At 36.7% G+C, this 23148-nt stretch overlaps 1 protein-coding gene across 2 annotated transcripts in view; it reads left to right on the top strand.

Annotated features, from left to right (window-relative positions):
- The first annotated feature begins 13137 nt into the window (after positions 1 to 13137).
- The window catches only part of SGCZ (sarcoglycan zeta), a 668752-nt gene continuing 658741 nt past the window's right edge, over positions 13138 to 23148 (top strand). The window contains exon 1 of one of the 2 annotated variants that reach the window (XM_081517996.1): positions 13138 to 13463. Coding sequence is in view for 1 of the 2 variants with exons in the window: in XM_081517995.1 (XP_081374121.1) it covers positions 13338 to 13463 (126 nt within the window). In the remaining variant the exon portion in view is untranslated. The remainder of the gene's footprint in view (positions 13464 to 23148) is intronic. The other variant, XM_081517995.1, reaches the window with a different exon arrangement.

Raw genomic sequence — 23148 nt, 5'->3', positions numbered from 1 at the left:
TGTACCAATTTCAGTTTATAGAGCATGAAGTAAGACTCAGTTTTATTACATTCCTTGCATCATGATGGAAGATATTTTGCAATTCATCAGTTATATTAGGAGGGCAAACAACTTCCATTTTCTGAGATGAATAAGCGAAATTGTTATTAGAGTTTGCCAGAAACCACTTAGGTATAAATTGAGAATTTTTATAACCAGTGGTTTTATGTTATCTTGAAATTCTAAAAATTTAAGCATTCTAACTTTCATAATACATTAATATCGGTTTAATTTTATTAGGGAAGACATAATTTTTAACTATCACAAGGGAAATGTACACTATATAATTTTCCTTACTAAAGGAAATTTAAAACAAATTTCAAAAATTAAAATTCACAGAGGTCAGATTCTCTTGCCAGGGGGACAGTGATAATGATGAACCAATCACAGCTAAAAATATTTAGGAAATAATTAATATAGTTTATATTTATAAAATGTATACTTAACTATAGAAATATGACATTAGGATATGACTTTAATATTTTATAAGCTATCTCCATAGAGACACACTTAAAAATCATATTATCAGTAATTCTTCAAGATAGTATTTCAAGCATGGATCACAGCAGTGTCAGAGTTAAACCAAAAGTTGTTGAATAGAAAACAAACATTGAAACTATGAGTTTACTGAAAAAAAAATGACTTAATATTGTTAAGAGTGATTTACTCAAAAATTCCTATTTAATGTTTATCTCTAAAAATAGCCTTAATATCAGAAGAAAGTGTTTGATCTACTTTATTAATTTTGTAATTGTAAATAATTCACATATGTAACAGAAAATTAATATTTTCAGTATAATAATCTGAAAATTATCTTTTCAGTATAATAATCTTAAATTACATTTCACTATGAATGATGGAATCATCATCAAATCTCTTACGGAGACCAGGTTGCTAAATATATATTAAGATCTTTTGGGAGGTGAGCTGCTAGGTGTGTTTTCATTCTTTGGAATACTAAGGATAAGTTAAGGAAATCACTTTCTTTAGATTGGTTCGACTCAGACCCCCTGAGGCCTAGGGCTTCCCAGGTGGCCCAGTGAGTAAAGAATCCGCCTGTAATACAGGAGACTCAGGTTTGATCCCTGGGTGGGGAAGATCCTCTGGAGGAGGGCATGGCAACCCACTCCAGTATTCTTGCCTGGAGAGTCCCATGGACAGAGGAGCCTGGCGGGCTACAGTTCATAGGGTCGCAAAGCGTCGGACACGACTGAAGTGACTGGGTGCAGCACAGCACACAGCGCTGAGGCTCATGGGCGATGATCAGTGTGTTGGACCGCCTCAACCTTGTGAGTGCTTGCTAAGGCGCTTCAGTCTTGTCCGACGCTTTGTGACCCTATTGACCATAGCCCAGCAGGCTCCTCTGTCCATGGGATTCTCCAGGCAAGAATACTGGAGTGAGTTGCCACGCCCTCCTTCTAGAGATCTTCCCCACCCAGGGATTGAACCTGCATCTCTTACGTCTCCTGCTTTGGCAGGCAGGTTCTTTACCACTAGTGCCATCATCCTGCTAACATTTACAGTGTTTATTTTGCAAGTATCCTGTAAGGTACTTCCATCACGATGTGTCAGGATGAGAATATAAGCTTGGCATTTAAACTTTCTGAGCATAATAGCGATTCGGTCTCCCCTTCATATTCAAAGCCCACACCTCTTACTTGATATAGCAGCACAGAGTATCTACATTAGGGGCACTTTTAAATGCAATCAGGAATTGAATATAATCAAGCTCCTGTCAAAGAAAGGCATTTGATATTTGAAAAAATTTAATATTTGAGAGATGATCTAATGTGCATGGTAGACATCCATTTCTCTATATTAAAATAACACATTAGTGTCTACATTCAATTTGATCTCCAAGAAGGAAAATACATAGACTCAGTTGTCACAAGCCCTGCATGTAGGAATATCTTCAAAGTTGTTATGCCTTTAGCATTTATAGCAACTTTGTATTTTAAAATGTCAACTTGTGTAACAATTCTGCCTTTAATAAGTCTGAAGTGAAATATTTTCTGCCAGTGAGTACCCAAACAATGTGATTTTCTACCAGAATTTAATAAAATGAAAGCTGTGTAAACCACTTACTTTGCTTTTTTTTAAACATTAACTAGCAGCACACCTAAAGCCAAATTCAAAGATAAAATTATAAGAATCTGCGTATCTCTTATGTCTGGTAATGTATATTTGTCCTATGTCCTTAGGCAGTTTCTATTCTGTTTTATTTTTATCTCCCTTTGTATTTCTTTATATTACTTTTTACATCCATATCATCAATTAACTTAGAGCTCTGTAGGATGTAAGAGAGTTACCACAATTGTATCAGTGAGCATAGACATATTTCTAAGAAGAATGACCAGAATATTTGACTTTGAGAATTCGTAATTCTAAGACATACGCTCATTGTAACTTTAAGTCATATGCCAGTATTTAGTTTTAAATATTTGACATGGTCAGCCTTCAATCTTGAATGATGCCATTGATATAAATTTTTATGACTTGGAAAATTCCTGCCAAGAAATAAATGTATCAGAAACATTTTGGCTTTCATAAAATATTTTCAGTTGGCATGGGTGGCAGTGTGACAAGCCAGTCAGGAGGGACTAAGACCTGAAACTATGTAAAGGCACAGATATCTGGCAGATATGGACAAATAATCAAGTCTCTGGAGGTCAGCTAAGGCCAGAAGGAGTCATCTATAATAGAGCATTAATCAATAATGACCAGGTTCTTGGGATGTTCCAAAGTTGATAAATATGTACTAATGAGGGTGATTGAACCCCATGGTAGCTGTTTCTCTGTGTTCTGTGTGGGAAATCCTGGTATTTATTGATATTAATTGTTGATAGTAGGAAGACATAGAGTAGAAATTAACCCCTTAATGAAGCAGGATGGTACTATGTCTTTTACGTCTCAAATAGATTTTTTGTTTTTTCAACATGTTGAAAAGATAAGGAAACATCCTATAAACATTATTTCAACAATTTCCTCAAATAACCATCCAGATATTTTCCTTCTAATGCTCTGTCCCCTTCTTCCTTATAGCTCTCTCCCTCCTGCAATTTTTCTATACAACTTTCTTTTCCTCTTTTTTTCTCTACATAATTCCTCTCCTCCTTCCTTCTTTATTCTCTTCCTCCCTTACATTTATCTACTATAAATAAAATCCAACTTTCAAATGTTTTATCTTTTTAAGAATCAGATACTTTAATATGGCATATGTCAAATTTAAATTTTCTGTCAAAGTAGAGTTGATACTGAGAGACCATCTATATGGTGCTGTCCATTGGACTCTGACATTCAGGAAATTTAAGTTGATTTTTTTGATGCTCAGTTATTTTTCAAAATCAAAGTATCAACTGAGTTCACCCAGCACAACAAAATATAGTATCATTGTTTAGAATTAAGAAACTCAGGGCATTTGAGATGCTTAGATGATAAGTATTCATGCTCCAGTAAGTTTTTCATAACAATGATGCTTACCTAGATCTAAAAACTTAGCAAAGTCAAAGAATAATGTTTTAACATTGATGTTTATATATGTACATATATCTATATTTACCTTTTCAATATAATTTAATGTAAAAATCTGGATTAGGTGTAATAACTTGTATAGAGAGAAACACGATGACAAAAAGCCTTCCTTATAACCACCTAGTATCCTGTGTGCTTATTTTCTATAAAATTAGCTGAAATTGACCTTAGACGTTAATGAAAGAACATGCAAGTACTGTTAAAAACTTTCACTTAATATCTGTGTTGCTGAAATATGAAATATTTTCCGTGAAATCAAAGCTTAAATTTAATGACCAGTGTTCTTCGCTGTGATTGTCCTATACATTAATTTTAACTTATATTTTCCCTTTTGTGAAGTCATCCACAGTTTTCAGATTATTAACTTGAAGACACATCGAGATAATCTGCACTTCAGCTATCTGCTTGCAAATCATATCCACGCTGTTCACCAATGTAAAAACATCACTGCTCTGTTGCAATTATCCTGTTCATAAAATATGTTCAGAATAGTTACACTTCCCTTTACTCATTTTTTTCCACTAAATTTTTAAGGTTTCCTCTGTTCTTGGACTTCACATTCTTTATTTTGTTATTTAAAATTTTGTCTGTGCTGGGTCTTCCTGTGTTGCTTTAGGGGCTTTCTCTAGTTGTGGCAATGGGGAGGCTACTCTACAAGTGTGGTGGGTGGGTTTCTCATTGAAGTGGCTTCTCTTGTTGCAAAGCACAGACTCTAGGGCATGCCGGCTCAGTAGTCACAACTCACTGGCTCTAGAGCACTCAATAGTTGTGGCACATTGACTAAGTTGCCCTGAGGCATGTGGAATCTTCCCAGGAACTGACCGCGTGTCCCCTACATCGGCAGGTGGATTCTTAACCACTGGACCACGTGGGAAGTCCCTCATGTTCCTTCTCTGATCCTCACAGAAAACAAGGACCATGGTACTGATTGGTCTGTGCTTTTTCTGTTCATCTGGGGCAGCTATGGAAAAGTGAAGCCAAACCAAACCCAAGATAAACATCAGTTTTGTTGTTCCTCGAGCAGGAATCTTGCCACCTCAACCAGGAATACCAGGATTCTGTAAGGAGTTGCTTGCCTTTTCAAGCAAGCTCAGGCAGCTTGTCGTGTCTGCCATTTCTGCTGTTCTATTTAAAAGCATGAATTTTCTTGAGAAAAAAAACCTTTGAGTAGCATCTTTTTATGAATTTCTCTGTTAGGCCAATTCTTAAAACATTTTGATTATTGGTATATAAAAGTAAAGGACAGAACTCTTAGCATGCAATTTTCTTTTTTTTTCTTTAAGCTGGAGCTCTCATGTTGTGAGTCCAGTAAAGATTTTGATATTAGGAAATTAAAGGAAAAAATGCCATGTGAAGTAGAATAATGTTCTTTTCAAAGGGGAATTTTGAAATTTTTTTATCTTTGATAATGATAGGGACCATATGAAAATTGTATGTTAAGTGCAATTAAATGCATTAAGTAAGACAATCAAATTTTAAATTTAACTGCTCTGGTACAGAAAATTTCTTACATACCTAAAATGTAAGAGAATATACTTGAAATAAACGTAATACAACAATGATATTATTATCATTAGTATTAGTATATCAAAGTGTTGCTAAAACTTTAACAAATTAAGCTTTTAATGTTGGAATTTTTAGCTTAAAAATCAACTTGCCATGTTGAAAAGCATTTAAGTAATGTATTCTATCTTATATTATCTTTCTGAAGTTATTTATATAGAAAATAAAGACTAAATAAATGTCACTAATATTCCCTACTCTGAGCACTATTTATTTTTTTATTTAAAGAATAAAGAATTATATGGATAAGACTTTGTTTCATGTAAATTGGAAGCCATAGTTTTTTTGCTATATTGTCTTGATTGAATTATCTTCATTAAAGGATACCAAAGTATGTGAAACTCATGAATGACTTTTGCTCTTAAGTTATGCTTTCCTAATATCCCTTATACTTGTCAAATGACAAAATGGTAAGCACTCTAACAGCTTTTAAGTGTTCCTTCATGCCCACCAATTTTACAGCTTTGGCTTCTGAGCTTCTTATTAGCATTAGATTTGTTATCTCTTGCAGGAGAAGATTTCTTTATAGTGGTGACACCTTAATGGTTTTTAAAAGTCTCACTTATGCCTACTTATATTATGATGTGCCACTGGTCAAAACAGTTTGAATTTCCTGTCTTTTTGCCCAAGACCCTCAGTGCTTTATGCTGTGGACTTACCTGAGGCTTTGTGAGTCCCCTCACTATTGCCCTCTTCCCTTCTTATATTGAGGGGTACCTATTTCTTTTCCCTTGTCAATGTTTACTAATTCAAGCAGATTTACTGTTTCCAGCTGCCAGGTGCACAATTCATTAGACCCTTCAGGATCTCCAGGAGCCATTACTTTGTAAATGACATCAGCCACAAACCCAAATGTTGTGGTTCAGTAGGTGGCGCAGTGGTAAATAATCTGCCTGCCAAGCAGGTGATGCAGGAGAGGCAGGTTCCATCCCTGGGTGGGGAAGATCCCCTGGAGTAGGAAATGGCAACCCACTCCAGTATTCTTGCCTGGAAAATTGCATGGACAGTGGAGCCTGGCGGTCTAGAGTCCATAGGGTTGCAAAGAGTTGGACACAACTGAGCACACATGCACACAACTCGAACTAACGCCAAATCTCACTCAGAAACCCTAGAATCTCTCACACTGCAATTTCCCCCCCAGGAGGATTAAGACAAACTCAAAGAGCTCAGATTGCAAAACAAGCAGAGCTCCATGTGAGCAAAGCTTTCTTGAGATTCTGGAGAGAAGCTAAAGAGGCAACAAACCAAGATGGCTCTTCAGGTACTGCAGCCTGCATCTGGGAGCCACCCCTGGACTCTGCAGCAACTGCCTTCAGGTCCCATGTTGTCACCAAAATTGTGAGGTGACAAAACTAAAACAAGCTAGTAATGCATTTGATGTTCTTTATTCAAGGAAAAACAATCCATGGATTAGGGAGTACAGTGGCTAACAAGAAGTATTGTACTCCTCCCCAGGAATCTGGGGCAAAAATGGATTTTCTAGAGCTTCAAAGAGGTAATGCAGAAGCTGGGAACAATTGTCCAGGAGGTGAGGGATTTCCTTACAAGGACTGAAGGTCCTATTTTCAAAAAGAGGAAAAGTTAGCCAAAGTTGAGTTGGAGGATTGTGGCTGATACATGTTCAGTTTCCTTGACATGTGTTTTTCATAAATGCAGGCTGACTTGGGTTGAGATGTGTGATGTGGGCCCAGCCAGCGGGGCGGCCTCCATTCTGTGGGTCCTGATACATGAATCCACTTTATTGTATCTGATACTTAAAATATGATTTATGTGCCTTGACTGCTATTGTCTGGGAGGGAGAAAAATGTATCTTCTACTCTCTTAGTTTAGTAAATGCTTGCCTGTGGATTAAATTGACAAAAGGCAATTAACAGGAGAAAAAAAAGATTTATTCCTTTGCATGGAAGGGCTAATAAAAGTAGTAGATAACTTGATAAATGGTTATAGTTAAAAGCTTATATACCTAATTTAGTAGGATAAAGGGAAGAAAAGCCTTCTAGATGAGGAACAAATAGGTTTCTTTAGGAAAGCCTAGTGGGTTTTTAGAACTAACAGTACAAACTGGTCTTTCCCCTGAGAGATTTATGGTTGATTCACTCTCGGTCTCTCTCCTGAGAATAATTTAAGGCAACCTCATTTTCTAGAAGTTGCTGTTTTTAGTCAAGTAAGGGAAGCCCTGAGAAGGGTTCTTTCTGCATCTGTTGAATTTTAAGTGTCTTCAGCTAAAATAATCGTCGTATCAACTCTGGGCTTCTCAGCAGGCTCCACGCGGGAAAGTCTCCAATTTTGTTTCAGATGTCCTTGTGGAAAAATCACTAGCTGTGCTGATGATTAATAAAATAAAATTTGAAAATATGAATTTAAAATAAGACAATAGCCTGTAAACATATGGCAGACTAAGCTTTTGCTTAAGCAGCAACAATTGTTCTCCTGTGACATAGCTTACCATGCAACTTTATGTTTCCAATGGATTTGAAATTGCTCACTGGCTTTGAATTCTGTCCCACAGAGAGTGAAGTAGAGAAGGAATCTTGAAGTGATTTTTAATAAATGGAACAGATAGGGGTACAATTCATATATGACATCCTGGGAGTTTTGCACAGTACCAAAAAAAGAGAGAACTTTTTGGGCTCAGTATATAACTTGCCATTTTGTAGCTATAGAAAAATTTCATATGAAAAGAAAGCACTATGGGAGCAATCTTCATTTGTTTAACTGCTACCATATCTGTCTTCCGTCTCTGCACATCCAATTCTGTTATCTCAGTCATTTTGGGTAAACATTCAGAGAAGTTCATTTTTTTTCCTCTCTAAATGTTAAGAGAGCTAAATTATGCATTTTTACTAAAAAAAAAAATATTTGCTGAATGAAGAAATTTTCAATTAGAAATACCACAGTATGTAATAGCAACCATTTCATCAAGTCGAGGCAGAATTAAAAGACTTCTGGATTAGTCAGTCTTCCAGAAGCCCGTACTGTTTTGCTTGTGAAAGCTGAGGTTACCCATACCACTACTCTGAAGTTACAGGGCAATTTTACTTGAGTTCACGGTTTCCTGCCAGAAAATGACCTTTAAAACACATGTATATTTTAGTTGCTAAGTTGTGTCCAACTCTTTCGTGATCCCATGGGCTGTAGTCCACCAGGCTCCTCTGTTCATGGGATTTCCCAGGAAAGAATACTGGAGTGGGTTGCCATTTCCTTCTCCAGTGCATGAAAGGGAAAAGTGAAAGTGAAGTCGCTCAGTCGTGTCCAACTCTTAGTGACCACATGGACTGCAGCCCACCAGGCTCCTCCGTCCATGGGATTTTCCAGGCAAGAGTACTGGAGTGGGGTGCCATTGCCTTTTCCGAATTGAATCAGTAGAGCAAGGTAAAAAGATGGGAGACGTCACTAATTCTTACAACATGAATCATTCAATCTGTGCCAATGATGTTGACAGTAATAGGTGTGGAAAAGTGATGGAGGAGACAGAGAAACTTCTCAGTGTGTGGATACAGGATTAGCATCAGCATCGAGTCTCACTCAGCTTAATGCTGACTCAGGAGAAAACTGAAAGCCTTTATGAAGACCTGAAGTAGGGACACAGTGGAGAATCTTTTAATGCCAGCCATGGCTGGTTTCATCTGTTCAAGACTAGAACCAACCTTCACAACATAAAAGTTAGCGGCAAGGAAGCTAGCACAGATACAGTAGCTGCTTGGGAATTTTCTGAAACACTTCAATAAATTATTGATGAAGGCAAGTATTTACCCTATCAGGTTTTTAATATGGATGAGATGGTACTGTCCTGGAAGAGTATGCCAAACCAAAGTTACATCAATAAGGAGGAAAAGTTGATGCAAGGCTATATAGCTGCAAAAGACAGGCTAACTTTGTTGTTTGATGGTAATGCTTCTGGTGATATGAAACTGAAACCTCTCTTAGTTTATCATTCAGAGAACCCAAAGCCCTTAAAAACGCAGTCAAGGGCTCTGTTCCTGTTGTGTGGAAGAATGATCCCAAAACCTGGGTTACACAGGCCATTTTCCAGGACTGGTTTTTCTACCACTTTATCCCAGACATAGAGAAATATTGCTTGGAGAAGGATGTCCAATTCAACATTCTTTTGCTGCTCAACAGTGCTCTGGACCACCATCCATTCATGGACAACTTTTATCCCAACACCAAAGTAGTGCATCCCACCTATAGACCAAGGAGTTACAGCGACTTTCAAGAAATATTTTTTACATCACACTTTTTTTCAGGTAGTAAAGATGAGTGACAAATCAGGGATAACCTGGGGATGATTCTGAAAGGACTACAACATCTACAAAGTCATAAAAATAATTAACTTTGCTTGGTGTGAGGTTATGGCCATCACCATGAATGGGGTTTAGAGGAACTGTTGTCTGCAGTTTGCTCATGATTTTTGTGGATTTGAGGAGGAGGGTGAGGAGTCCAGAGAAGTCTTCAGCAACTTAGTGGTAGAGGACAACTTGACTGAACTTCTTGCTGTGCAACACGAGATGCTTAGTAATGAAGACCTGATGGAATCGGAGGTGCAAAGCAAGGAAGAAGAGAGTCAAGAGGAAGAAAAATTAACTAAAAAGCTGAAGAGGCTCATGGCACAGGAAATGGTAATGGGATTTTCCTTATTTGAGGAGGCACTGTTAGTTTTTGAAGCACGAGACCCTAATGTAGAACTGTGCACAGTTTGTAGCAGCCGTTCAGAATGCAATCTAGTGCTACCAAGACATCTATGATGGGAAAGAAGAAAAAAGAAGAGCTACTACTCAGACATCAGTGGATCATTTTTTCAAGAGGGTAGATAAAGTTGAATCTAGCATGGAATTTGAACCTGCACCATGAACATCGGGCTTGAGTTAAGCTGCAGCTTGCCCTTCATCTCCTATTGCTGACACTCCTTCAGCTCTATCATTTTCCCACCTCCTCTACTTCCTCCAGGCAGTAACTCTTCTTGCCTGTTCACTCGACGCCAGCCCCTGTATGCTAGCTGTTGTATTGTACTGCTGTAATTTTCAAGGTACTGTCCTGTAAAACTAAAAATGTCTTCTTTATTTTTTGTGGTTTTTTTTTATGTTTTATTTGTGTGAAAAGTGCATGCGTGCTAAGTTGCTTCAGTTGTGTCCAACTCTTTGCGACCTTATGGACTGCAGCCTGTCAGGCTCCTCTGTCCATGGGATTCTCCAGGCAAGAATACTGAAGTGGGTTGCCATGCCCTCCTCCAGGGGATCTTCCCAGTGCAGGGATTGAAGCCACTTCTCTTCTGTATCCTGCATTGGTAGGTGGACTTCTTACCACTAGCGCCACCTGGGAAGTCCAGGTGTGAGAAGTATTATAAACTTATTACAGTACAGTACTATACAGCTAATTGTGTTAGTTGGGTACTTAGGCTAACTTTATTGGACTTCTAAACAAATTGGACTTACAAATGTGCTTTGGGATGGAATTCATCTGTGGGTAGCGACTACTGTACATGAATATCTTTACACTTCAAAAGAGTATTGCAAATTTCAAAGGTATAAGGATATCCTTCTTATTAGAAGATGCTTGGGTTTATAAAACAGTTATGTATAATTTGAAAGTGAAATGGTGAATTATATTTTAAAAGGACATTGCAAGAGGCTTCAAGAATACTACTCAGAGAAGTATGTTTAATCCTTCATGAATTAAAGTGTTCCTAACTTAACCATCCATAACTGGTTAGTTTTGAGAACTAGTAAGATGAAGACAATAGATGGTACGGATGCTCTGTGCTACACTTACTTCAGGTGCAGCAATCTAATCACATTGTCCCTTAGAAGACTGAGTAAAGAAAACTGGGTAGAAGAAAATCTGAAGATATTCATCTCATCTGTCCCTAAAGAAGACTGCACAGTATCTTCTTGAATCTCAAGTACAAAATTAGACAATCACTTTCAATAGAAGTCTTGGCTTTGCTGCTATCTGTATGATTCCCAAGAGAGCAACACTTTTGGGTTTCTTTTTATGGATATATCTTTCATATTTAAAGGAAATAGTCATAACTAGTATAATGATAATGCCTTAAAATCTTACAGAAGTGTACCATGGGTACCATGAGATACTAAAACTGAAATCACCGTGAAGTGTTAAAGGCCAAACAAATATGGTACATTACTATTTCACATTTTATACTCAATTATTTTAATGATGTGAAAAAATATGATACAAAATGAAAAGGGCAACAAGAATCATTTTGTTTGTTCTTTTTAAATACAATCAGAATGTACACACTTGGAGAAAATACACACTTACAAATACATAATCTTCCTTCAGTTCAGCTCTGTTCAGTTTTGGGGACCTTATACACATAGAGATAGGATGCAAAGTTAGTGATCTATTAGCACACAGTTCAGAACTGACAGAGTCTGCATTTGGTTGGTTAATTTATAAAAAGAGGTGTTTGCCATGGATCAATAGATCACTGGGAAATGTCTAAACCAATGGAAGAATTGAAAATTCAAATAAAGAATCTAATGTTAGTGTTATATTACTAGGAAAGTCTCTTTGACCAGTAGTTTTATTGATTAAACTTTGTGAGAAACTTTGAATAAGTAATAAAATTGATGTTTGAGATTCCCTCAATATATTTCCCTTCTACTTGGTTAAAGTTCTAATGGAAAAAAAAGGGAGTAATTGTAGGTCAGCTAAAATATCTCATGTTTAAAGGGGCTACTTTGTCATTGGAATTTTCAAAATTTTGCTTATTTAAAATTTTTCAATACAGCATTATATAAAATTAGGATATTAGGTGTAAGATTACAGTGGAGCTGATAAATTATGGCTTATAATTCAGGCAGCGAGAGATTTATTTGGCAATGGAAACCCTGATTAGCTAGTAGCTGTACCTGCTCACTACACCAGGATATACTTTATCTAATGAATCTGATGTACAGACTGTCCATTTGTAAAGAGGTGACTACTTTCAAAATGATATTGCTTAAAGGAAAGTTATCCTTTGAGTTTGATTGGTTTTTCTGACACTGATAATGATATCTTGCATAAACGCAACAGGATATTATATTCAGAAAACAGAGTTCATAAACAAAGGATTAGGCATTGTTCTTTTGAAATAATTATGCCTCAGTTGCTATATGCACCCATCCAAACCCTCTGATGTGCTTACATACTTGTGAGTATAGATTAATGACTCATGTATATAGGACTGAGTATAAATTAATGACACTTGTGTATATAGATCAATGACACTTATGTGTATAGGACTGAGGGCTTCCCAAGTCCCAGTGGTAAAGAATCTGCCAGCCAATGCAGGAGATGCAAGAGACACAGGTTCAATCCCTGAGTTGAGAAGATCCCCTGGAGGAGGAAACCCACTTCAGTATTCCTGCCTGGGTAATTCCATGGACAGAGGAGCCTGGCGGGCTACAGTCCAGGGGGTCGCAAAGAGTCAGACACGACTGAACACACAGGCACACATGTGTATATAGGACTGGTTCCCCAGAACAGTTTTCTGTAGAAAAAGAGGAACTTTGCTCTTGTCTAGATGGACAAAGTAAAATCAAGATAAAGTGCCATCTTCCAGAATGGGATCTTAGTTATAAAACTACAGAATGTGAAGCCAAATTGCTTGGTTGTCTTTGAAGAAAGGTTTGTTAAATTTTATATACAGATTACAAAATGTAATCTTCCACAACCAAGCATTGCCTTATACTAGATATGGTTCACTGTAGTAAGATCACTGGTAAATTTAGGACATACTTGGAAAAATAGCCTGACCCAGGACCAATTGCACGATTCTACTGACATTTGGTTGAGAAAAATATCTTATTACAACATGCCCCTTTACCTGCAGTGTTGCTTTCTGCAGGTTCAGTTACCTGCGATCAATCAGGGTCTGAAAATAATATATGGAAAATTTCAGAAATAAACAGCTAGTAGGTTTTAAATTGCTGTTCAGAGTAGTGATAAAATATCGCGTGGTTTAGTCAGGAACGTGAACAGCGTCCCCCATCCCCCTCCACCGGGTGTCGCGAGAATTATTTACCTGGAGCCGCCTCAGCTTCTGTGTGGAGGGGAACTTTGTTTTAATTAATAATGACCCCAAAGTGCAAAAGTAGAGACACTGGCAATTTGAATATGCCGAACAGAAGCCATAAAGTGCTTCCTTTACCTGAAAAGGTGAAATCTCTGGACTTAATGGGGAAGAAAGCAAAACCAGTATGCTGAGTTTGCTAAGATCTTCAGCAAAACGGGATCTTTGTGAAACTGTGAAAGAAGAAGAAGAAAAAAATGCTCCAATTTTGCTGTCGCGCCTCAGATGGATGAAGTGCCAGGCACAGAGCCCAGTAAGTGCTAAGTTACAATGGAAAAAGCCTTAAATTTGTACAACAAGGTATTTTTGAGAGAGGCCACCTTCATGTAACTTTTATGACAGCATATTGTTACAATTGTTCTATGTTATTTTTAGTTATTGTCAGTCTCTTAGGTGGCTGATTTATAAATTACACTATCACAGATAAGTCTATATTGGAAAAAACATAATATATAAAGGGTTTGGTGCTACCTGCCGTTTCAGGCATCCACTGGGGGTCTTGGAATGTATCGCCTGTGATGGGCGCTGGGGGTGTTGTCCTTTTTCATCTTATTTTTGAGCAATTTCCCCCTATCTCCACGGTGTCTACGGCCACGTAGGACTTGTATCAAATATTCACTGAAAGTTTTTCTTTGTTGTTTGGGGTGTCAATTTTTTTTTTTTTTTGGCTTTCTCAAGTATGGAATTTTGTTTTGTTTCTTTACGCTATACCTATGTTATCTAAACAGCATGACTGTTGCTTTATTTCTACTTATAAATATTTTATAATCCTAAGGTAGTAGATAAGAAATAAAAAATCAAAGAGCTTTAGTAGAAACCTGATATATTACTTTTTATTCATCAGTTGCTCACAGAAGTTACTTTAAAACCTCATTTTTGAAATTTACCTACCATGCACAAATGCTTTTAATTTAGCATGTAAGTAGTGTCACTGTTATCTGATTCTACAAACCTCCATGTATATTAATACAGTCTGCGTTTAGTTTGTACTTTAAATACAAAAGCTAGTTTTGACTTTTTAAAAGTCCCAACAGCTTCTTTATCAAGCTACTAAGAAACTTGATAAATGGTTAATATTTATTAGAAATGGAAGACTAGATATATTTTATTTCTCAAGTATACAGTCTCTCAAGTTAAATTTCTATAATAGTTGATGTACACATACACGTAGACATTTTCCCCCCAAATGGCTTGATTGATATTGAAATTACAGATATTTTTGTGTGGTGCCATTTATCTAGATGCGTAACTGTAAACTTCCTACATCTTTAAAATTATGGAAGATATCCGTATCTTTTTTTTTTTAATCTCTGAACTCTCTTCAGGAAAGGGGATGGAAAACGAGTAAATATAAATATGAAAGAGCTTTTACTGGCTGAAAAAAGTATTTTTACTTCAGTAAGAAACACAGATAAGATGGAACAAATATGTGCCACACTCAGTTCTAAATGATGCCACCTGTCAGTCCTCCGTTTGCTTGCAAAGGCTTTGCAGTGTTAACAACCTAATGGAATGATCTGGGGGCTGTTAGGTCGGCTCCCAACGAAGTAACAAACTCTTCTGTAATGTGAGACCTTATGAATTGCATTATAACAGTATTTCCCAAAATAGCTCCCTCGTGTGTGATAAAAGGAATGATGTGTTTTCCAAAAGGATACAAAGGGATTACTAATATTTGTAGAGAATATGTTCCTGGACCTTTCCTTTTAGTTTGATAAGATTCTGGAAACACTTCAAAGAACATTTTACAAATTAAGTGCCTGTGTCATTTTGTATGTTTTCTCATTTGGATTTTAAAGTATCATTCTGGTAGGTATTATTCTTGGAATTTTTGTCCTGTGGCTAAAAGAACTTTCTTGATATGCTTCTAGTGTAGGCATTTTTCACTGGATCTTACCTGTTTCCAAACAACCTTCTGCCGATAGATTTCTTTGTTGCCAGGAAATACAAGTGAACAGAGAAAATTCCCTGACTTAAGAGCTTTCAGGTGTAACCAGGAGCACCGGTGTAGGTTGATTGGGAGAAGCTAAAGCTGCCAGTGTGAGAAGAAATTAGGCATAAAATTAAGGGATGCAGAGGTTTATAGAGACAGAAAATGAAATTAAGATATTGACTCTGTGGGTATTCCTTTATTTTTCATGACATTAGTACATTAATATTACATATATGTATGCCCTGTATGTGCATGCCTTCTGTGTGTGTTTGCATAATATATGTTTCTTTGTAGGTTACACAGTTTCTGGAACACATTTTACACTTTAGAAGTGTTTTACTGTTGTTGTTCAGTCGCTCAGTCGTGTCCGACTCTTTAACTGTTTATTTCTGAATAATCTCTCATACCCTTCAAGAGGAAAGCATTCTCACAACAGGGATTATCCATCTATTTTCTACATTATATATTCACTCTTAAAAATGTGAAAAAGAAGATAGTTGCTGTGTGAGGGGATGGGTATGTTAATTAGCTTGATTGTGGCTATTATATCACAATGTATACACATGTATTTTTGCCAAAATGTGGCCTCTGTACACTGGTTGCAGATTAAATCTCAGAGACAAAGAGTTTTGGGTGAATTAGAAGGAAATTAGCTTGATTGCTTTGCCAGTCAAACAGTGCCACGGTGGGCTAAGGGCCTCATGGCTGTGTATCTCATCCAGAGTGGGCGATGAGGAGTCTTCCAGTGTTCTAGGAGCTCGGGTGTGATCCATTCATGGACATTCTGATTGGTTGCTGGTCACATAATTGAGAGTCAGCATCATTAACCTTCTGTTTCCAACCTGTCTGGGTCTCCATGCTTGTGGGCAACGTACACTTAACTTCTTCCACCTGGTGTTGGGGGTCAGTATCTGCAAAACAGCTCAGATGATATGGCTGAGAAGAACTAAAAGGTCTTTGACTTCCTTGAGGAAGAACTAAAAGGTCTTTGACTTTGTTTAATGCTAAAGACGTGTTATTTTTTTCTTGATTGGCTGTTTTCCTCTTTTTGCATTTTCTGACTTCTCTGATTAAATTGATTCTTTGACTAAAGTTTTTCTAGAGGCAAAAGGCAGGCAGAGAACATGGGCAGGGGTCTGTTCTGGGAGGGCCTCAAAGGGTCCTGCTCCGTTACCATATCAAATCATCAGCTGCATATCTTAAATATGAATGATTTTAAATTGTCAGTTTGCGACCCCATGGACTATACAGTCCATGGAATTCTCTAGACCAGAATACTGGAGTGGGTAGCCTTTCTTTTCTCCAGGAGATCTTCCCAATCCAGGGATTGAACCCAGATCTCCCACATTGCAGGTGGATTTTTTTTACCAGCTGAGCTACCAGGGAAGCCCAATCATTAGTTATACCTGTTTGAATCTGGGGAAAATGTGAATTTCATTAGTATGCTCTAAACTAGAACATTTTTGTTTATTGTTCTAAAAACTGTTTTTTTCTTGTCAAGTCTATTAAGATCAGCTGTCCTAGGGATTGCTCTGAAGCAAGATAGCTTTAATTGTTTCATCCTAATGACCAAAGAGCTGTATTGATTTTTCTTTTAAGCAACTTCATTTGGAAAACCTGTCACTAAGAAATCTTCTTTGCCTTTCCTGTCCACAGCCATTTTCCCACACTGATTTCCGACTGATATTTTTTCCGAGACCTGTTACTAAACACAAATGTTTTTAGTGAGCAAAGTACTCTCCTTTATTAAATATGCCACATGCAAAATTTACCATAATGGTTGCATTAATAGGTTTTTACATGAGTTTTGTGAGAAATTAAAAAAATAGGCAGCACTCTGGTGGAGATAAATTTGTCTGAAGGACGCACTTGGTTCATCTCTTTGTCTCAGAGACATGTTTGCATATTCTTCCAGAGAAACATTAAACTTTTCAGGCCCATATGATGAAGGTTTGCTATGAAAAAGAATGTTATGAAATAAACTCATGGCTGATTCATGTCAATGTATGGAGAAAGTCACTACAATATTGTAAAGTAATTAGCCTCCAATTAAAATAAATAAATTAATTTTTTAAAAAGAAATAAAGTAAACTAGTATTGTTATATTTTGCTAAAGCCTTTCAAAGCATGCAAAGATGAATTAGAAATAGTCACTAATGTAGTTCTCCCAAATTTATTTAACTCAAGACCTTTCCAAAGGCCCTGTGGTTTTTAGCGCAGAGTTTAGGAAGTATCGGTCTACATAATTAGAAGAAGGTGCACAAGTACTCATTTTTCTACTCATTGCACTTGTTAAATAATCACATTTTGTTTTTAAAGTCATCAAATGTGAATTTGAAAATTTTTTTAGTATCAGAATCCTAATTTGTAAAGATGACACTGAATAATTAAATGAGATTCTATTTTTAATTAATTGCAAATGAGTTATAAAAATATTTGCCAATACAGAAAAACATTTCCATATTATTTTTGTTTGTCACATTGGGCACATTTATTATGACATGTATTATTAAAGTTTATCAAAATATTTTTATTAAGTAGAGCAAACTAAACTGCAGTCTAAACCAAACCAAGAATGATTAAATAAGTGGGTAGCTATGCACTGTATTCTCTCCCTGTGGGGTGTTAGCCTTTTTCCTTTCTGGAACCCAATTAAGAATTGGAAGCAGATCTGATACAAGGAGATATTGTTGGTAGTCCTCCAAAGAAACTGAAAGATGTATTTCATTTCCTGTTGAGATCACATTCAACTCAAAATTTCATTTTTCACTAGTTCTGGAAGCTTCTGGGTTCTGGCGAAAGAGTGGTGTTTCACATTGCAGCCAAAATCTGTATATAGGCCATCGTTTTTGACATTTTTATCCTGGCTTTCTCAGGTGATTGGTGACTTTCAGAATTTAGCCATGCTGTTCTATTGCTGACAGAGATGGTTGTGTGAGTTAGAAACCTTATTTGACAAGCAAGTAACCATGACAACTTGGAAACATCATGACTATATTCCACTTTATTTTGTCCTCGTTTGAAGTATACAACTACTTAAAATGCTTTTATTGAAATGAAACATTAGAAAGAATCTGTGTTCTAAATCTTTATAGTTTTAAACATACAGAATCATGTACAATAATATTTAATGTTTCTTGTGCTAAGGTAAGGTGGATTTTATATTCTTCCAAAGGGAACGATTTATGCAGTGTTCATCTGGAAGGTTTTTGTTTTGGAGTCTTAAGTTGTTTTTGTAATGTCTCACATGCATAGAAAACCTTCACCCCATAAACTTCATTTTTAAGTCATTAAGTTGAACAGCAGCAAGGGTCTGCCTAGTATGTGTAATTGTCAAGGAAGGATTTTGAAAGGGAATGTTTTCTTTCTATATCTCTAGTTTATTATTTAAGACACAATTTTATCTTACAATTATTTTTGGTACTCAAACACCTATAAACCAGAAAAAATATATGTAAATAAAATAGCTTACAGAGCATCAAAGCAGCTACTCTTCCCTTCGGATATATATAAATGAAGAAACAAAACAACTAAAGTGATAGTCTATTAGAATATCATTTTTTAAAATCTTTTGACATGTGCCAGATTCTTTTATCACTTCAATATAGAGATAAAAGTTACTTCACATTAATTTTTATTATGTATTCATTCAAAATTTTATTTGAATTTGCATGTAAGATATAAAATATGCTCAGATTCTGAAACTAACTAGCATTTTAAGAAGTACATAAAAAAGAGATTGAAAGATAGAATTAAAATAGTATTATATATATATATGCTAATGCTAATTAAAAAAAAAAATAAGGCTTCCCTGATAGCTCAGTTGGTAAAGAACCCACCTGCAATGCAGGAGACCTGGTTTGATTCCTGAGTCAGGAAGATCCACTGGAGAAGGGATAGGCTAGCCATTCCAGAATTCTTCTGCTTCCCTTGTGGCTCAGCTGATAAAAAATCTGCCTGCAATGCGGGAGACTTGGGTTTGATCCCTGGGTTGGGAAGCTCCCCTGGAGAAGGGAACGGCTGCCTACTCCAATATTCTGACCTGGATAATTCCATGACTGTATAGTCCATGGAGTCACAGGTGTCAGATACGACTGAGAGAATTTCACATACATGAAATACTTCAAACATTGGTACTTTATAGTCCTATGTGTATGTATTTCAAGATACAGTCTCATTGTCACAAACTACTTGTTCAATAAGCGAAGCACTTCTGCAAGCAGGTTTTGGTAAGAGATCTTAAGTTAAATGTCTCCATAGAACATTCATTATTTCTGAAATTTCATATTCATTGAAATTTTTATTTCTGATTCTTAAGGTAACAAATGATTGGGAGTCCAAGGTTAGCTGTCAGGGATTATGTAATTGATACAGTGCTGTGTTTTTTCTTGTTTACCAAATGTGTGTGTGTGTGTGTAAGTGTAACTTCTCTTTATTCAGTAGATACCCTAGTGTCTAGGATTTGATTTGATGCTGTCTGTCATAGGAAGAGTGGGCTATAGTGTCAACATATTCTAGTGAGGTAAGGGAGCAGGAAATCAGCCAGGACCAACTGATTTGTTGAGATGTAGTAGATTGCAGTAGATTAGAAATGTAAGCTGTTAATATCTAAGTATTCTGGATCTGGACAACAGGGTGCTTACTTTGACAATTTGAATTATACCCACTGCCCACATCCATTTTCTGCTCACTGCATCACTTCTCAGAAGGTGGAAAAATAAATCTGAAATGTGTCAAAGAATTCAGAATGCTTCTAGTCTGATGAAGACAGGCAAAGTTATCTATATCTCACTAACCTCACTACCTCTCAAAACAAATCAGAACAAAATAAAAAACACATGAGAAGTATCTTCTAATATATAGCATCACAATGAAATTTAGAATATTTTATCATTTATGAACAAATTAGTGATATGATTGTTAGAACTTTTTAGATAATTGCTCTAATATGGACTATTGAATGTATGTTATATATATATACTTTAAGGTTTTTGCTCAAATTGTCATATCTTCCAGGCTTTATTCATCTGTTTTCGCATCTGAAAAAGATTGTTTTGTTTTTAATAAGAATATTGAAGTGCAATATAAACCAAGTTAAACTTTCCTAATGACTTATAAGTCACTCACTAGATTATTATCATCCTCTTTTTAGCATAATAGATATCTAAAAATAATGTAAATTTGAAGAAATTATGGGCTAGATAGCATCACTGACTCAGTGGACAAGAATTTGGAGAAACACTAGGAAACAGTGAAGGACAGGAAAGCCTGGCATGCTACAGTCCTTGGGGTTTAAAGAGTCAGACACAACTTAGTGACAGGACAACAAAACTCTAAAGAAATCAGTAAATCAGTCTGTTTTTACTTTAACAATATTTTCAATTAATATGTATTGTCAAATATCAATAGACTAACAGACCAAAGTCAGACCAAAACTCTAAATTGAGCTACTAATAAAAATATTTTTGTTCACTTCAGTTGTTCAGTCATGTCCAACTCTGTGCGACCCCGTGTACTATAGCACACCAGCCTTCCCTGTCCATCACCAACTGCCGCAGCTAGCTCAGACTCGTATCCTTTGAGTTTGTGATGGCATCCAACCATCTCATACTCTGTCATACTCTTCTCCTCCTGCCTCCAATCTTTCCCAGCATCAGGGTCTTTTCCAGTGAGTCAGTTTTTCCCATCAGGTGGCCAAATTATTGGAATTTCAGGTTCAGCATCAGTCCTTCTGATGAATATTCAGAGTTGAGTTTCTTTAGGATTGACTGGTTTGATCTCCTTGCAGTCCAGGGGATTCTCAAGAGTCTTCTCCAACACCACAGTTCAAAAGCATTAATTCTTTGGCCCTCAGCTTTCTTTATGGTTCAACTCTCACATCCATACATGACTACTAGAAAAACCATAGCTTTGACTATACAGAACTTTGTAAAGTTGTATGTCTCTGCTTTTTAATATGCTGTCTAGGTTGGTCATAACTTTTCTTCCAAGAAGCAAGTGTCTTTTAATTTCATGGCTGCAGTCACCATCTGCAGTGATTTTGGAGCCAGAAAATGTAAAGTCAGCCACTGTTTCCATTGTTTCCCCATCTATTTGCCATGAAGAGGTGGGACCAGCTGCCAAGATCTTTGTTTTTTGAAAGTTGAGTTTTAAGCTAGCTTTTTCACTCTCTTTCACTTTCATCAAGAGGCTCTTCAGTTCCTCTTCACTTTCTGCCATAATGGTGGTATCATCTGTATATCTGAGGTTATTAATATTTCTCCCTGCAATTTTGATTACAGCTTATGCTTCATCCATACAGCATTTTGCATGATGTACTCTGTATATAAGTTAAATAAACAACATGACAATATACAGCCTTGATGCACTCCTTTCCCAATTTTTAACCAGTCTGTTGTTCCATGTCCAGTTCTAACTGTTGCTTCTTGACCTGCATAAAGATTTCTCAGGAGGCAGGTCAGGTGGTCTGGTATTCCCATCTCTTTCAGAATTTTCCACAGTTTGTTGTGATCCACACAGTCAAAACCTTTAGCATAAACAATGAAGCAGAAATTTTTCTGAAATCCTCTTGCTTTTATCTATGATTCAACAAATGTTGGCAATTTGATCTCTGGTTCCTCTGCCTTTTCTAAATCCAGCTTGAACATTTGGAAATTCTTGGTTCACATACTGTTAAAGCCTGGCTTGGAGAATTTTGAGCATTAATTTGCTAGCCTATGAGATGAGTGCAATTGTGTGGTAGTTTGAACATTGTTTGGTATTGCCTTTCTTTGGGATTGGAATGAACACTGACCTTTTCCAGTCCTGTGGACCCTGCTGAGTCTTCCAAATTTGCTGGCCTATTGAGTTCAACACTTTCACAGCATCATCTTTTAGGATTTTTCAATAGCTCAACTTGAATTCCATCACCTCCACTAGCTTTGTTCATAGTGACGCTTCCTGAGGCCCACTTGACTTCACTTTCCAGGACGTCTGGCTCTAGGTGAGTGATCACACCATCGTGATTATCTGGGTCGTGAAGATCTTTTTTGTACAGTTCTTCTGTGTATTCTTGCCACCTCTTCTTAATATCTTCTGCTTCTGTTAGGACCATACCATTTCTGTCCTTTATTGAGCCCATCTTTGCATGAAATGTTCCCTTGGTACCTCATTTTCTTGAAGAGATCTCTAGTCTTTCCCATTCTATTTGTTTTCCTCTATTTCTTTGCACTGATCACTGAGGAAGGCTTTCTTAACTACTTGCCTTAACTAAGCCTTGGAATCTTGGTGCAAATTTTCAGCAGTATCCTCATCTGTGCTAGTAGCTTCACTAGATAAGCATGTGAGATGAGTGCAGTTGTGTGGTAGTTTGAGCATTCTTTGGCATTGTGTTTCTTTGGGATTGGAATTGTTTTCCTCTATTGCTTCGCATTGATTATTTTTAGGAAGGCTTTCTTATCTCTCCTTGCTATTCTTTGGAACTCTGCATTCAGATGGATATATCTTTCCTTTTCTCCTTTGCCTTTTGCTTTTCTTCTTTTCTCAGCTATTTGTAAGGCCTCCTCAGACAATCATTTAGAATTTTTGCATCTGAATTGATCACAGCCTCCTGTACAATGTTATGAACCTCCTTCCGTAGTTCTTCAGGCACTCTATCAGATCTAACCCCTTGAATATATTTGTCACTTCCACTGTATAATCAATCATAAGGGATTTGAATAGGTCACACTTGAATGGTCTAATGGTTTTTCCTACTTTCTTCAATTTAATTCTAAATTTTGCAATAAGAAGTTCATGATCTCAGCCATAGTCAAGTCCTGGTCGTTTTTTTTTTTTTTTTTTCTGACTGTATAGAGCTTCTCTATCTTAGGCTGCAAATATAATCAATTTGATTTCAGTATTGATCATCTGGTGATGTTCATGTGTAGCGTCATCTCTTGTGTTGTTGGAAGAGGGTGTTTGCTGTGACTGGTGTGTTCTCTTGGCCAATCTCGGTTAGCCTTTTCCCGGCTTCATTCTGAACTTC

The sequence above is a fragment of the Giraffa tippelskirchi genome, chromosome 8 (assembly GCF_054371585.1).
Source record: "Giraffa tippelskirchi isolate mGirTip1 chromosome 8, T2T-mGirTip1v1.2.pri, whole genome shotgun sequence".
Lineage (NCBI taxonomy): Eukaryota > Metazoa > Chordata > Mammalia > Artiodactyla > Giraffidae > Giraffa > Giraffa tippelskirchi.
Note: the sequence above shows the minus strand (reverse complement) of the source record. Positions and strands in the feature narration are given on the sequence as shown.